A 15,352-nucleotide genomic window follows, 5' to 3' on the forward strand; every position below is an offset into this window, starting at 1 on the left:
ATGGGCTCTTCCTGGAGCTATATATGCAATAGCTAACAACTACACCTAAACTTCACCACTGTCTACCCACTATTGGTTCATCTTCTTATTAATTTTTGTCTGGGCTCAGTCAATCAAGGGAGTATATCTGACATTTCCTCATAAATTAATGGAAATACTGAATGTCTCATTAATTAATAAATTTGCTCTAAGAAGAAAAAGCTTTGATCTGAAAAGGTATGACCAAAATAAGAACATTTTGTATTAAAACGGACAAGCCCCAAACCACTAACATTCTGTGGATTTGCACACTCACCTTGTCCAGCAAGGCAAGCTAAGACTGATCCAAATGAATGAATGAATGAATGAATGAATGAATGAATGAATGGGGGTGGGGGGAGGGTGGAAAGCCAGATTTGTACATGCCATAGAATGGTCTGTCTCATATGTCTTTCATCTTTGGTTTGCCACAGCAATTATTTTTCAAAATAAACCCTCAGTGGTTTATGTGTGTGAAGTCCCACGCAAAGATGGAAAGGGGGTTCTGGTGGTGTTCCCTTCAGCTAAAGGAGAAAGGCATGGCAGAAGGAGAGGGGCATTCTCTGATCTTGGTTCTCATCTAATCAAAATTAGAGCAGTGATGATGGGCGCCCAGAAGCCAGGGAAATCTGGGAGTGCTTCGTGGTCCGGGAGAAGTTGCTATACATTACTATTTCTCTCCTTGCCCAGGATTCTTCCATAGAACTCAGATCTCTGGAATCCCAAGCCAGTCTTCTTCCTCTACATCCTAATGCTTCCCTGGGGACTGGGTAGGGATGAGGAGTCTTCACCCAAAGACCTTTCCCAGTCCTTCACGTTCTCCCCATCCTCAAATTCTCCTCTGTAACCCTCTACCCCCAGTCCAACTCACCAACAGGAATACAGTGGCAACATGATTCTCCCTTTCCTTCCACCAGCATCCACGCCTGTGGAGAAACGAGAGTTAGATATAAAATGGGGGACACGCTCTAAAACCCACCAGGCTCACAGGGTCATAGATGTCGAGCTGGAAGGGACCTCAGAGGGCATCTGTTCCAATCCTCTCATTTTACAGATAAGGAATCTCACTTCTTCTCCTCCATCTCTGCCATCTCCCACTACACTCAGTCTGTCACCAACACCCCCTGCCTCTATCTCCCTTTCTCCCTACTGCCAGCCTATACTTTCACCATCTCAGCTTCTACACCCCACCGAAGCATCTACTCCCTCCTTCTTCCCAGGTAATGCCAGGCCTTCCTTGCCCTCACCTGGGGGCAGGCTCCCAAAGAACAGTAGGGTGAACACTGAACTGTGTGGTTGAAAAGACACTGGCACACCTGGCACGTGCCCCAACGCCAGCGTTCCCCAACTCTGTGTGTGCTCCCCTGGTGCTCACATTCCTCACAGGGATCTGTTTGACACCTGGTGGGGGGAAGGAAGGAGAAAGCTGTGGTATCCATGAGGATCCACACAGCCAAGTGGGCTTCCCCACCCTATGGACTCCAGGCCAATTTCAAGACAAGGAACAGGGGGCAGCTAGGTGGTGCAGTGGATAGAGCACCGGCCCTGGAGTCAGGAGCACCTGAGTTCAAATCCAGCCTCAGACACGTAACACTTACTAGCTGTGTGACTCTGGGCAAGTCACTTAACACCAATTGCCTTATAAATAAATAAATAAATGAACAAACAAACAAATAAATAAATGAATAAAGTAAATAAATGAGTGAAATGAATGAACGAATGAATAAATAAATAAGTAAAAAATGAATGAATGAAAAAATAAATGAGTAAGTAAAAAAGTAATTAATAAGTAAATAAATAGACAGATGAATGAATGAATGAATGAATGAATGAATACAAATATCAAACATGCAAATGAACATTGTGTCAAACAGTTCCATAACTCAAGATTTTCCATGTCTTTCTTCTCGCCATCTTTCAGTCCAATCTACTCTCACCCCATTCTACCTAGATCCTCTCTTTTTCTTCCTGGTTTTCTCCTAATGGATCATAAAAGAGAATCGAGGCAGACAGAAAGATAGACAACCTGATCATAGGAGCATAGATTTAGACATGGAAGAGGCCTTAGATGAACAGAATGGCCTTTGATCCTAGCTTTATTGAGATTTGTCTATGGGCTAACAAATACCCTGGGCTGGAATCTCAGGAGACCAGCAATCCTTTTGGGGGAGGGGACAGGAAAATGGGGGCCCAAGTAGGTTTTTGGGTCCTGGTATTTGGCAGTTCCCCTAATTGTGGATATTGTGATCCCTATGCCTTGATGCTCCCATGTTTTGGAGTACAGGTATTATCTCTAAATAAGTTCCAACATTTGATGGTATTAGTATGGGGCTTCCTTATATTTGGGGGGTTCAGGTATTTGGGGGTAGCTTAGGTGTAGTGTTTTCAGGATGATGATATCCCTACACAGGCAGGAGTTACCTTCGGGCCTTTCGGTAGATGCCTCGGCACTGGTGACCACGACCCACATGGCTAGGGTTGCTGGGACTTCGGAAGGACCACTGGATGCTCTGGCTCCCACAGGGGCCTGGACACTCAGCCCATGGGGACCAAGATGACCAGCCACAGTTCACTAAAGATTAGTTCACAAGGGTTAGGGATAGATGACCCAAAATCAGTTTGAAAAGATTGAGTCAGGAGAGGAAGGCCCCAGCAGTTAGGAGGAAGGGGTCAGGTCAGGGAGAATGGCCTAGGTCCTAGAGTAGAGGGTCCTAGGAGGAAATCCCAGGCAAAGGATCCAGTGTAATAGAGGACTGTTTGAGGAAGAGATACCAGGCTCCCAAGGTGCCAGGAGCCATGAGGTGAGGGGTCAGGAGTGGCATATGTAGGAACAATTCTGGGTATATCTCACCAGCACAGTCAGGGTTAGGCTGGCATCGACGTAGCCGGCCATCCTGACATGTGCAGAGCCGGCAGTTGATCTTGACCCGCTGCCCTGGCCAATAGAGGGTACCTTCCACCAGGCAAGGGCACTGCCGGGGTCGCACACACTGTCCATCAATGCCCAGGACCTGACCTTCAGGGCACCAGCAGCCTGAGGGATAGGTAGGCACAGAAGGACACTTAAGACAACTATCAGCCCCAGAGGGCCAAAGAGTAGGCTGAGTGGTGCTGAATGCCATTCCCCAAGTCCCTGCCCATGAGCACAGTACCTGGACTGCAGGGTCGGTCAGATGGGCACTTCACCTGGCTGGAGATGTCAGCACAGCTCAGAGGGCAAGGGGCACAGGGCTTGGGAACCAGTTCTCCTGGACATGAGGTGACATTGGGACAGCCATCCTGTGAGCATGCCTCTGGTCAGAAGCAAAAACAAGAAGATATATTGAGGATAGAAAAAGTCCAAAAAACACCCCCTTTCCCCCAACCAATTGTCCCCCAACCAATTGTCCCATGAAAATTAATAATAATAATAATAATAATAAAGTATATTTCTGTCATGATTTCCTGATAAAGAATCTGTAGGGTAACTAGTATAAGTATTATTATCTCCTTTTTCAATTAAAAAAACTGAGGCTGAGATAGGCTAAGTGATTTGCCTTTGGTCATAGAACTAACCAGTATAAGAGCCAGATTTCGAGCTCAGGTCTCCTAATTTAAAGTTCAATACACTTACTACTGCAGCCCATTGCCCAAATTCTAGCCATTATCCCACTGGCATGTCCCTACCCCTTAGGTGGGCACTCACTGGTTTGGAGGGTGCTGTGGGGGCCCCCAGGCAATGTGGCACAGGTCCGGCCACCATTTTGGGGTGGGTGGCAGACCCGATGTCTAGCCACAACCCCCCTACATGGCTCCAAGCATTCAGACCAGGGGGACCAGTCACCCCATTCACCATCCTCTGTGGAAAGGGAGAGAGTCAAGGGAAGGGCAAGAGTGATAGCAGAAAGATATAAGGATATTGGAACCAGGGAGAAGAGGAGAATGAGCAGGAAGGGGAAAGTGTAGGAAGGGAGGGCATGGTGAACAGAGACAAAGGAGGGGGAGCTCCAGTCAGAAAGGCCTCAAGAAACCCCTTCTACCTCTTCCCTTTTCTCCCTTCACCAGATTTTCCCCATCCCCTGGGTTCTGCTGAGCCCCTCTTCCTCATACTCTGGAAGGCTTCCATCAGATCACATTCCCAGCCTCCTTCCTCATGCCCTAGGGCCCACACTCACCAGGGCAGGCAACAGTGAAGCAAGCCCGGGTTTGGTGTTCCAGGCCTAGACAGCGCTGAAGCACAGGGAGACTAGGGGGGAAGCACTGGCGACTGCGAGCCTGCACCCCAGCCCCACAAGTCTGGCTGCACAGCCCCCATGGGGCCCAGGATCCCCATGTGGCACAGCCCTGCTCCTCAGAGGATGGCCTCAGCCCATCCCTCACCTCACAGTCAGGCTGTCCATCACACACCTGAGGGTGGGGAGGGGAGGGGGACAAGATGGGCAGAAGGTAAAAGGTCAATGTGCAGGTCAGAGATCAGGCAGGAATGACCAGAGTGACTCCCCATACCCGTGACTCTCACCTGTTGAAAGCTGATACAGTGGCCATCTGGGCAGGAATATTCAGGGCAAGGAACCCCAGTCGTGTTAGGAGTTGTGGGGAATGGCAGCCTCTCTGGGAAGGGAAGGGAAGGGAAGGGAAGGGAAGGGAAGGGAAGGGAAGGGAAGGGAAGGGAAGGGAAGGGAAGGGAAGGCCAGGGAAGGAGGGAAGGGAAGGCCAGGGAAGGCCAGGGAAGGGAAGGGAAGGGAAGGGAAGGGAAGGCCAGGGAAGGCCAGGGAAGGGAAGGGAAGGGAAGGGAAGGCCAGGGAAGGCCAGGGAAGGGAAGGCCAGGGAAGGCCAGGGAAGGGAAGGCCAGGGAAGGGAAGGGAAGGGAAGGCCAGGGAAGGGAAGGGAAGGGAAGGCCAGGGAAGGGAAGGCCAGGGAAGGCCAGGGAAGGGAAGGCCAGGGAAGGGAAGGGAGATAGGATAAAGTGTCAGGGAGGTATTCCTCTTGTCAATGATAATGTCCACAGACATAGAAGCCATCCCCCTGCTCATGAGCACCCGAGCCCCCTGCCCACAAACTCTGGCCCCCCTTCTATGCCCTCACTGTTGGGGAGAGGAAGGATCAGGGCTGGAGGAATCCATACCACAGTTCGCTTCATCTTCCCCCTCTGGGCAGTCAGGAATTCCATCACAGAGCCGAGTCAGTCTCAAGCATAGCCGGGGAGCTGAGCCACAGGGGAAAAGCCCTGGACAAGGTGGCAACTGGGTGGAGCCTATGGGCACAGAGCCAGTTTCCATATTGTTCAACCACACTCAGGGTAGAGGAGAACCGTGTCAAAGTAGGCTGAAGCAGTGGACTCAAGGGAGAGATCTAAGGTTGAGATCCAGAAGGTGCCTCTCTGTACCCCACCTTTCAGTGACTGTCCTGGCCAGGAAAGCTGAAGAGATCTGGGATAAGGAGATTGGATGGTGCCAGGACAGAGGGTGCCCCCTAAGGAAGACAGTAGGTGATAAGGTATCTTAATTTCCAGAAGAACTGGGAGATCAAACACTGGGAAGCCTTTGGGTAGCTCCTAGCATGTTAAAACTCCCTGATAGTGTGAAGGGCAGGCTACTCACCACAGGCATCCAAGCTTTCATCGGAGCCATCTGGGCACTGGGCAGTCCCGTCACAGAGCTGCAGGTAGGGTATACAGTGGAGGCTGAGGGTGCAGGCCATATGATGTGGGGGGCAGGGCTGCCCACAGTCCAGCTCATCGGTGCCATCCTTGCAGTCCTCCTCATGGTCACAGCGCCAACCCCGAGGTATACACTCACCATTGCCACAGCGGAACTCATAGTGACCACAGGATAGTTCTATGGGCAGAAAACAACATATAATTTCCCCTAGTTCATTTGCATGAGTTTTACCCCTGTCTAACTAGAATGTAAGCTCCTCAAGGTTAGGAGCCATATCTTCATATTTTGTGGTGGGAAGATGACTGGACTGGGAACCAGGATGCCTGTGTTCAATTTCTGGCTCTGACATTTAGGCCTCAGGTAACTCACATCCCCTCTAAGGGCTTCAGTCGCTTCATATAGAAAAAAAATATTTTAAGACTATTGGACTAATAACCTATAGTCCCTTCCAGCTCTGACATTCTGTGGTTTTGCTTCCATGTTTTCCCTTCTTCCCATTCCCGCTGCTAACCCCTAAATCAGTGTCATTCCCTCACACCAGGACCATTGAAATGGTCTCCTAACAGATTTCACTGCCTATATTTTCTCCTCCAATCCCTTCAGCTCCCCATAGCCACATGAATCAGCATGGAGCAGTGGAAAGAATGCTGGCTTTAGAGCTGAAGAAGCTGGTTTTGAATCCTAGCTTTACTACTTACTAACCAGTGTGACCTTGGGCAAATTACTTAACTTGTCTGGGCCTCTGCTTCTTCACCTGTAAAATGATAGGGTTTAGCTAGATGACCTCTAAGTTCCCTCTCAGTTCTAGGTCTACAGTCCTATGATGATACGAATGTCTCTAAAATGCTGATCATGTCACTCTGATGTTCAACAACCTTCACAGGCTTGCTCCCCATGGCCAAACTCCAAGGTCCCTATGGTCAGACTGAGAACTCTCCAACATAGCCTCCCACCATGTCCCTTTAGACCCCCTCCTCTCCTGCACAGCCCTGCCATCACTGCCACACAGCTCCCACCCACCCTCCTGTACAATTTCCAAAGGTTATTTCAAATCCCACCTTCACAAAGCCTTCCCTCATTACTCCAGACCAAAGGGATGAAACCTCCATGGCACTTGCTCATGGTACTACCTATTTTAACGTTCTGTGAACAGCTGTGGCTTAGAACCCAAGTGGGGAGGCTCAGTGACCCTTAGATTTTCTTGTAATCCTCTAGCACGTCTAGCATAGGGCCAGTTATACAATGAGCCCTCAGTGAAGGTTCGCATTGACTGAGTCGGCCTAGGAGGCCTAGGGGACCCCAGTAGTGGGGGAAGGAAGGAAGTTGGAATCATAGGAGATCACTGCCATCTCCTTGGGGCACAGGCTCTCTCTTCAGAAGCAGCAAAGCCTGTGGAAAAAGTCAATTGAGAGCCTGGAGATATGAGCTCTAGTCCTATATCTTCCACTAATTAATAGAACCACAGAGTAACAGAACTGAAAGGGGCTTAGAAATGATTTAATCTACAGGTTCTAAACCTAGAACTCATTAACATATATATCTATATATACATATATACACACATTATATATATATATGTTTATGTATTGTATAGATATATATTCATACATTATATATTAATAACTTTTAATATCATTGGTTTGCTTTGTAATCCCATGTATTTCATTTTATGCATTTATGTGTATTTGATACAATTTATGCGCTTAAATGCATTGCTCTGAGAAGGGGTCCAGAGGCTTCACCAGACTTCCAAAGGAGTCCATGACACAAAAAAAAAGGTCAAGAACCCCATTCAACCCTCTCATTTAGCAGATGAGGAAAAAGAGGCCCAGAGATGGGAAGTGACTTGCCCAAGGTCATGTAGCTAATTTAGGAACAGGGCTAAGGCTCTAATCTTCTGACTTCCACTCCAGCAATCTAGTCACAACTTCATTTCCTCTGCTATCCAATAGGAATGCTGCCACCTCCCCTGCCTATCTTATAGGAGAAGCAAGAGGATGAAGGGAGATTGGGAATGGATAATATTCTGGAAAAGTTGTACATGTGATATAAATGCAGCTTTAATTATATTAATAAGTATCATGGTATTAAGGTAATATTATCATCATTGCACTCCTATTACCTCTTTCTCTTCCCGTTAACCAGAACCACCGTCTCCCCCCTCCCCAACTCACAGCTCTTCCTACCCCAGACCCCCTCACCGGGCCTGCTGACTCTGATCGGTGAAGTTGGTCCAGTCTCCAGGTTGACCATGGAGGGTCCAGTTGGGGTATCAGCAGGGGGAGTAGGTAGAAGGGGAGAGGGGCAGTGCTTGGGTCCCTCATCTGCCCCATCTACACAGTCCCAGGCCCCATCACACAGCTGTGAAGTGCCAACACAGGTTCCATCCGAGCAGGGCACCTCTCCAGGGCCACAGTTCTCCCATCCTGTGGCCAAACAAGGAAAGAACTAGGGCCTTACTGCCCATTCAGTGCATATTATGCATAGCCCTCAGAATATGTGAGCTCTGGGGCAAAGGATGAGCCCCTGCCAAAGAACATCACATATCTGCATAATGGATATCAACCTTTGGGTGGGCATCATGGGAAAAACAGAACAGGGTCTTGTGCTGATCTGGAACACTGGAACAGATGGTGCCCATGGGAAAAAGATGGGACCTAAGAAATGGATCGGTACCTAGGGCAGCAAGTAGGGTGTACCCAGTGGAATGGAGCCCAAGGGCTAGAAAAATGGCACCTACCCAGGCAGGACTCCTCATCAGCACCATCTGGACAGTCAGGACGCCCGTCACAAAGCTGGGCCAGGGGCAGGCACTGCCCATCAACACAGGGCAGGAAACCCATGGGGCATGGGCAGCCATGCTCATCTGCCCCATCTCCACAGTCATCTCGTCCATCGCAGTGCAGTGACAAGGGCAGACAACGGCCTTCACCACAGGAGAACTGCCCCTCTCCACAGCCCGGAGGGGCACAGCCTACACACACAGGGGCACTGAGATCCCACTGTCAGGCCCCCAGCTCCCGAGACAGGGGTTCTCCAGCCCTCATCCAAGAAAGACCTCAGCCCTTTCTACTCCTAATGGAACAACACCTCCTCCCCCTCCCCAAACACACACACACACACATACACAAACCTTAAGGCTAACTTTCCAAAACTCACAGCCCTTGGGAGTGGGAGCATTGGAGTGGGATGGGATCTGTACTCTAGCAGTATCTCAGGCCAAGCATACACACACAGAGACATTCATTCACCAGGACTTACACACGTGTAGACACAGACCCAGAATTACCCTCCTCATCAGAGCCATCTCCGCAGTCATCCTGGTTGTCACAGAGCCACTCCTGGGGCACACAGTACCCACTCTCTTGGCATGGGACTTCACCCTCTGCACATTCCAGCACCATCTCCCTACACTGGGAACCTGCTTCCCCACAGTTCCACTCTCCTGCATGGCATGTGCTAAGGAAGTAAGTGAGGTCAGTGGTGGCAGAGAAGTACAGAAATTCCATATAGGCACAAAGACTCAATTTCTGGCCTGCCTCCATTTCACATACATCCCCATACACTCACCAGTTCCCACAGTCCCTCTGCAGCATGGTTCCCAGTGGAAAGAAGTTGCCTCTCCACTCACAGGGACAGGCAGCTGGCTCCAAACAGACCCCACCTGAGGGAGGAGCAGTATGTAGAAACGGGATAGGGAAGGAACCCTCTCAAGGTTCCAGGTCTCCTGCTTAAGGGAATGGTGTGCCCCCACCCAGGTCAAGCATCTAGTAGGCAGCTGCCCAGTCGTTCCTGCCCATTCCCACTCCTGACACTAACGCTACCCATGATCAGAGCTGCCCTCCACTCCATGCTCTGAGTATCCTCCCCCCTTCCCACCAGAGGTGCCCATCTCTTCTGCTCTATGCCCCATGTCCTACATACCATGAAGCAGAGTGCCCTCAGGACAGAAGCATCCCTCCACACAGGGCACAGTTTGACAATGCCACGTAGGCTCAGGACCAGGGTTCTGGCAGGTAGGGGGGCAGACAGGGCCACAGGCTTCATAGACCTGACCCCCCTCACACTGTATAGCTGTGTAGATCAGAGACAGACCCAGGTGAGAGTAGCCCAGGATTATGAGAACCTATGAGCACTAGATAAACTAGAAACAATGGGCCTTAGGACATGAAGGCACTGGGTAATCTGGGCACCACAGGCATTGACCCTTGTCAATGCTGGGAGTAACTAGTAGAGATTCTTAAGCAATTCCAGTGTCATTCTGAGTGGTTCTGGCTGCCCTGGGTGAAAGGAGCATCCCCAGGAGGGCAAGAGAGTAAGAGACGACAGGCATGAAAGAAGAAAGGCACTCACGGCAGAGGTCTTGGCTGCGCCAATGCGTGTGGTGCCCATGACGGGCACACTCCTCTGCGTAGGTAGCAATAGCTGAACAGAGACACTCACAGTCGCCTCCTGAGTCACAGCTGCCAGAGAGATGGTCTCAGCACCTGATCCCCAGCCCGCCAAATACATAGACAAACCTCACCTGACCTTCCCGCCCCAAATCTCAGCCCTTCCTTACCCACAGGCATCATACACACACCACTCGTAGTGCTGCTGGGGGGGTACCTCCATATGGCAAGAGGCAAAGAGTGGCTGAAGCAGCACCCACATCGGGCCCGGGCCCAGCCCACCCTGTGGGCATTCACCTGCAAGGAAGAAGAGGGAGGGCCACAGCTGTGTCCCCTCATACACACTTCCCCTTCTATGATGCCTAGATATCCCCCCCTCCCATGGCCTCAGGCCTTCCTGACCTTCTCCTTTTCCTCTCTTAACCCCCTCTCCCATCTCATAGATAGTATAGGATTATGTCCATTTCCCTCTTACAGTGCAGGGATGGGGCACGTCCCCAAGGCTTGGCTCGGGGCAGAGGAGGCTGAGACGCCACGAGTGGGCAGCCAGTTCAGCTGTCGGCTCCAGGACACCTTGACGGCTCCGAAGGTCATTGGCGGCATCACCATCAAAGTCCCCCACACAGCCCTGCCACACGGCCCCGGAACTGGGGGACCAACTGTATCATAACCCGTGTGCCTGGCATGGGGAGAGGCAAAGCAGGGAGACTTTAGAAATGAGCAGTCTGTAGTCTTTACCAGGGGCAGCAGAGAAATGGTGAGGTGGGCATTGTAAGGTTTGGGACCTGAAGTCAAGAATTGGTTCAAGTCTCACCTCTGACAAGGGTGACCTCTGGGAGACTACAGGCAAGTCTCTGAGCCTTAAGCGCATTGGTAAGACATCAACTAAGATATAGTGGTTGTGATCTTCATGGCATCAATAAAATCGAAAAGGCAAGGTACCACTAAGGATTATTGTTGGGTTTTTTAATGGAGGTAGGCTGGGTTACTTGACTGCAGAAAGTTCTGGATTTCCCCTTGGAAAGGAGGTCCAGAGGCAAGGGACTGTCTTTACAACTAAAAACAGGACTTTTGTAAAGGGGAGAGTGGAAAAGAGGTTCCTCAAGATGGATTTAGCAGGAAAAAAATGACTTAGGGTTCTAGTTGCACCCAGAAGTCACACTGGCTAGAAGACTACAGGGAAAAATGGAGAGAGGGACAGCTAGGTGGCGCAGTGGATAGAGCACCGGCCCTGGATTCAGGAGGTCTTGAGTTCAAATCCGAGCTCAGACACCTAACACTCACTAGCTGTGTGACTGTGGGCAAGTCACTTGACTCCAACTGCCTCACCAAAAAACAAAAAGAAAGATGGATAGAGACAGGAGTCAGAAGTCAAGATCCCAGCCTTAGTCTCAATGTCAGCCTGAACCCAGAAGGTGGTATAAGGCTCAAGTACTTGTTATATCCCAGAGTGAGGTGAGGCCAATCTAAATGAGGATGGGAGCTCAGACACTGAGAACTGAGGGTCAAGTGGAAGTAAAGGTCAGGGGTCAAGAGTTGGGGCCTGACCTCCATCCCAGAGCAAGGAGAGGCCAAGGCGAGCAGTGAGCAACAAGGAGAAACCAACTTGTTTCAGGCTCAGCCCGGGTCCTGTGTAGATCTTGGGAGGGCGCACACTCACTCCATTCACTGTCACTGCCCGACCTGTACAGTTAGAGACATCAGGAAAATATTGTGGGGGCCGTCCTAGATCATCTTTGGGGCCTTTGGCCACCCCCTTCCTAAACAGGGGAAGGTATGGATGAGATAACTGAGGCCCAGACACAAACCACATTGGGGTAGAGAGCAGTCTAGATCATCAGCTCTCCGTCTGGTGCAGACCACTCCGCTCCCTGATATCGTCCACCCTCTGCTCCTGTTCCCCTCTCCTCAGCAAGTGTTTGCTGTCCCACGAGCTCCCCCCCCCAATTCCCTCACCCCAGGCACCTCTGAGCATATGCACAATGGTGTTCCCCAGACGAACAGTCAGGGCCTTGGTGCAGGTAAGGCCACTGGTCCCACAGGGTAGGTTCTGGGCAGAGATGGAAAAGCTCCCATCCACCTCCCGCACCAGCAGATACTCGCAGGTCCCAGGGAAGGTAAATGCCAGGCCATCAAATGTCACATAGTGAGGGGCACCTGAAGATTGGCACTGTCCACTGCATTGGTGACCCGTGCAGTGCCACTGTCGGCCCTGGCACACACTGAATTGGGGAAAGCAGAAGGGATCAGTGGGAGAGCGTGGGATCAGAGGGCCAAGGGTCACTAGCCTCAAGGGCAGAGGGTCAAAGTCACAGGCAGTTACAATACTGACTTAGGAACACTAGCCCTAAGTCAGCTCTATCAGAACATGTCAGGTCAGAAACTGAGGTGTGCCAAGGACAAGGAGGCTAATCAGAATGCTCCCTCACCTCACTGAGATTCAGAGAGTCCCCGGCATGTCCTTGGCACTACCTTGGCACTACCTTGGGTAGTCCTTGGGACTGCCTTGCACCCACCCTTGTACAGAGTCATTTGCATGTTTTCTCCCCTTTAAATGGAGATCCTCAAGAGAAATCAATTAATCAATAAATATTTATTAAGGGGGCAGCTAGGTGGTGCAGTGGATAGAGCTCTGGCCTTGGAGTCAGGAGGATGTGAGTTCAAATCCAGTCTCAGACACAAGACACTTACTAGCTGTGTGACCCTGGGCAAGTCACTTAACCCCAACTGCCCCACCAAAAAAAAGGCAAAAAAAAAATATATATATATATATATATATATATATATATATATATTAAGCAACTACTGTGTGCCAGACACCGTGCTAAACGATGGGGATACAAAAAGAGGCAAAAAATAGTCCCTGCCCTCGAGGAGCTTACAATCTAATAAGAACAGAGACTATATTTTACCTTTCTTTTTGCACCCAACACTTAGCACAGTGTCTGGTACATAGTAGGTGCTTAATAAATGTTTATTGACTGACTGACTGCCCAGGCCAAACAGAGACAAGATGCCGAGTCATCAGGAGATGGGGGCTGAGGTCACTAGATCACGGAGGGACAGAGGCCAGGCCTTACCAAGTATTGCAGTCCTCCTGGATGGTCGAGTTGGGTGGGTACAGCTGCCCACTGTGTCTGCAGGGGCACAGTTCAGGGGACACACAGTGTTCATCCTAGGCAGGAAAAGAGAGAATCAAAGAGTGCCTGCCAGTCAGCCCTGCTTATTGGCCCTGGGAGCCAGAGGGCGAACGTCATGGCTGATGTCCTGGATGCACACCAGAGCTGATCTCCAGAGTGCCCTCCCTCTGTCTGGAATCTCCCCTACTCACCAGCAGCACAGTGCCCAGAGGGCATATGCAGCCATCAGAAGTGTCTGTGGGGCAGGAGATATTGGCACTGAGACTGTCACAGGTGAGGAGGCAAGAGCCTGGGGAGTACACGCGCCCTCCAGGGCAGAATGCCACTCCTGGGGCACAGTGCTGAGCTGTGCAGTTCCAGATGCCTCTGTCCTGGCAAACACTGCCAGCAGGGAATGAGAGTCAAATTCACTAAATCTATTCCATGCCAACTCCCACCCTTCACCCCCTGGAGAGAAAACCCAAGCATCTCCCAATCCTAATCACGCAAGAACACAAATCTCTGACACTGATAAAGGAGACCCAGGAATCCAGAATCCAGCCATGGCCTCAGGGACCCCAGTACTCAGCCCCTCCTCAGACATGACTGAAAAGACACAGGATACCCCACATTTCATTCTAATACTTGAAGGTACCATTCATCCATTCATTCATTCATCAAATACAGAGAGCTCTAACCCCTAGCTAGGTGGTACCATGGATAGAGTGCTAGGACTGGAGTCAAGAAGACGAGTTCAACTCCAACCTCAGACACTTTCTAACTTTATAACTCTGGGCAAGTCACTTAACCTCCATCTTCCTCAGTTTCCTCAACTGTAAAACAAAATAATAACACCACTTACCTCCCAGGGTTGTTGTGAGGATCAAATGAAATGATATTTGTGAATGCTTAGCACAGTACCAACACATAACATGAACTTAATAAACACTTGTTCCCTTGTCCCCTCTCTCTTCCATAATAGCTAATATTTCTACTCGCTTGGTAATCCCATCAGATCCCAAGGGTCTAATTATCATCTCCATGCAGATGACTCCCAGATCGACAGATCCAGTCCATCTGTCTCTTCCCTGAGCTTCAGTTGAAAATGCCTGTGGGTGATGTTGAGATCAAAGGTATGACCAGTCCTGTATGTGGCTGAGCTGGAGCAAAAGTATGTGGCAGCTGAGCAGGCAGGGGAAGGAGAATTTGGGATATTTGAAAGGACATTCACATGAATAATAAAGCCCCTAAGTGTATAAGGAGAGGGGTTGGAATCTAGAACAGGACTGTGAGCCAGGTACTGAGCACCTCAAAAAAGGGAGAGAAAATTACCTAGAAGTTGTCACTAGAATCCAGGTGCCATATTATATCTAGATGGAATGAATCTCAAAGGAGGAGGGGTTGTGATAGCAGCAGAGGGAGGGTCTGAAAGGGCCAGTGGGGAGCAGGAAGTATGCCTCTCCCTCCTTCTGGCCAGTGTGTGTGTGTGTGTGTGTGTGTGTGTGTGTGTGTGTGTGTGTGTGTGTGTGTGTGTGTGCATGTGCGTGTGCGTGTGTGTGTGCGTATGATGAGAGGGAAGTGTGAGGAGGGTAACTTGAAAGAAGATGCATCTGGTATTGAGACAATGGATAGCCAAGGTTCTAGTATCTTCTGACATGAATCAGGTTTCCATGATAGAAAGATGATACCCCAAAGAGATCAAAGAAAGAGGAAAAGGACCCACATATATAAAAAATATTTATAGCAGCTCTTTTTGTGGTGGAAAAGAACTGGAAACAAAAGGAGTGTCCATCAATTGGGAATGGCTTCACAAATTACAGTATATGAATGTAATGAACTATTATTGTGTGGTAAGAAACGATGAAAGGGAAGGTTTTCAGTGAAACCTGGGAACACTTGTGTGAATGAATGCAGAGTAAAGAGAGCAGAACCAGAAGTACAATTGATACAATAATGTAAAGACAAACGACTTTAAAAGACTTCAGAATTCTGACCAATGAACCGAGCAACCACAGCTCCAGAGGACTGATGATGACGCTGCCACCTGATAGGAAGGTGATGGACTCAGGACGCAGAATGAGACATATTTTGGGAGTATAGTCAAATGTGGGAATTTATTTTGCCTAACTAGGCATATTCCTTGCAAGGATTTGGTTTTTCTTTTTTTCTTTCAAATGGGACGTAG

At 49.7% G+C, this 15,352-nt stretch overlaps 1 protein-coding gene across 1 annotated transcript in view; it reads right to left on the reverse strand.

Annotated features, from left to right (window-relative positions):
• SSPO (SCO-spondin) overlaps positions 1 to 15,352 on the reverse strand; it is a 95,715-nt gene that overhangs the window by 62,500 nt on the left and 17,863 nt on the right. Inside the window, 24 exon segments of the mRNA XM_078152987.1 lie at positions 890 to 944; positions 1,266 to 1,419; positions 2,440 to 2,590; positions 2,870 to 3,052; positions 3,171 to 3,311; positions 3,704 to 3,856; positions 4,173 to 4,404; positions 4,517 to 4,608; positions 5,123 to 5,251; positions 5,598 to 5,834; positions 7,859 to 8,083; positions 8,398 to 8,631; positions 8,947 to 9,116; positions 9,228 to 9,321; positions 9,582 to 9,731; positions 10,011 to 10,120; positions 10,219 to 10,303; positions 10,306 to 10,345; positions 10,524 to 10,667; positions 10,669 to 10,727; positions 11,597 to 11,731; positions 12,014 to 12,270; positions 13,129 to 13,223; positions 13,380 to 13,569. Of these exon segments, the coding sequence (XP_078009113.1) occupies positions 890 to 944; positions 1,266 to 1,419; positions 2,440 to 2,590; positions 2,870 to 3,052; positions 3,171 to 3,311; positions 3,704 to 3,856; positions 4,173 to 4,404; positions 4,517 to 4,608; positions 5,123 to 5,251; positions 5,598 to 5,834; positions 7,859 to 8,083; positions 8,398 to 8,631; positions 8,947 to 9,116; positions 9,228 to 9,321; positions 9,582 to 9,731; positions 10,011 to 10,120; positions 10,219 to 10,303; positions 10,306 to 10,345; positions 10,524 to 10,667; positions 10,669 to 10,727; positions 11,597 to 11,731; positions 12,014 to 12,270; positions 13,129 to 13,223; positions 13,380 to 13,569 (3,515 nt within the window).

Source organism: Phascolarctos cinereus, unplaced genomic scaffold (genome assembly GCF_003287225.1).
Source record: "Phascolarctos cinereus isolate Bilbo 61053 unplaced genomic scaffold, phaCin_HiC Scaffold_1;HRSCAF=81, whole genome shotgun sequence".
Lineage (NCBI taxonomy): Eukaryota > Metazoa > Chordata > Mammalia > Diprotodontia > Phascolarctidae > Phascolarctos > Phascolarctos cinereus.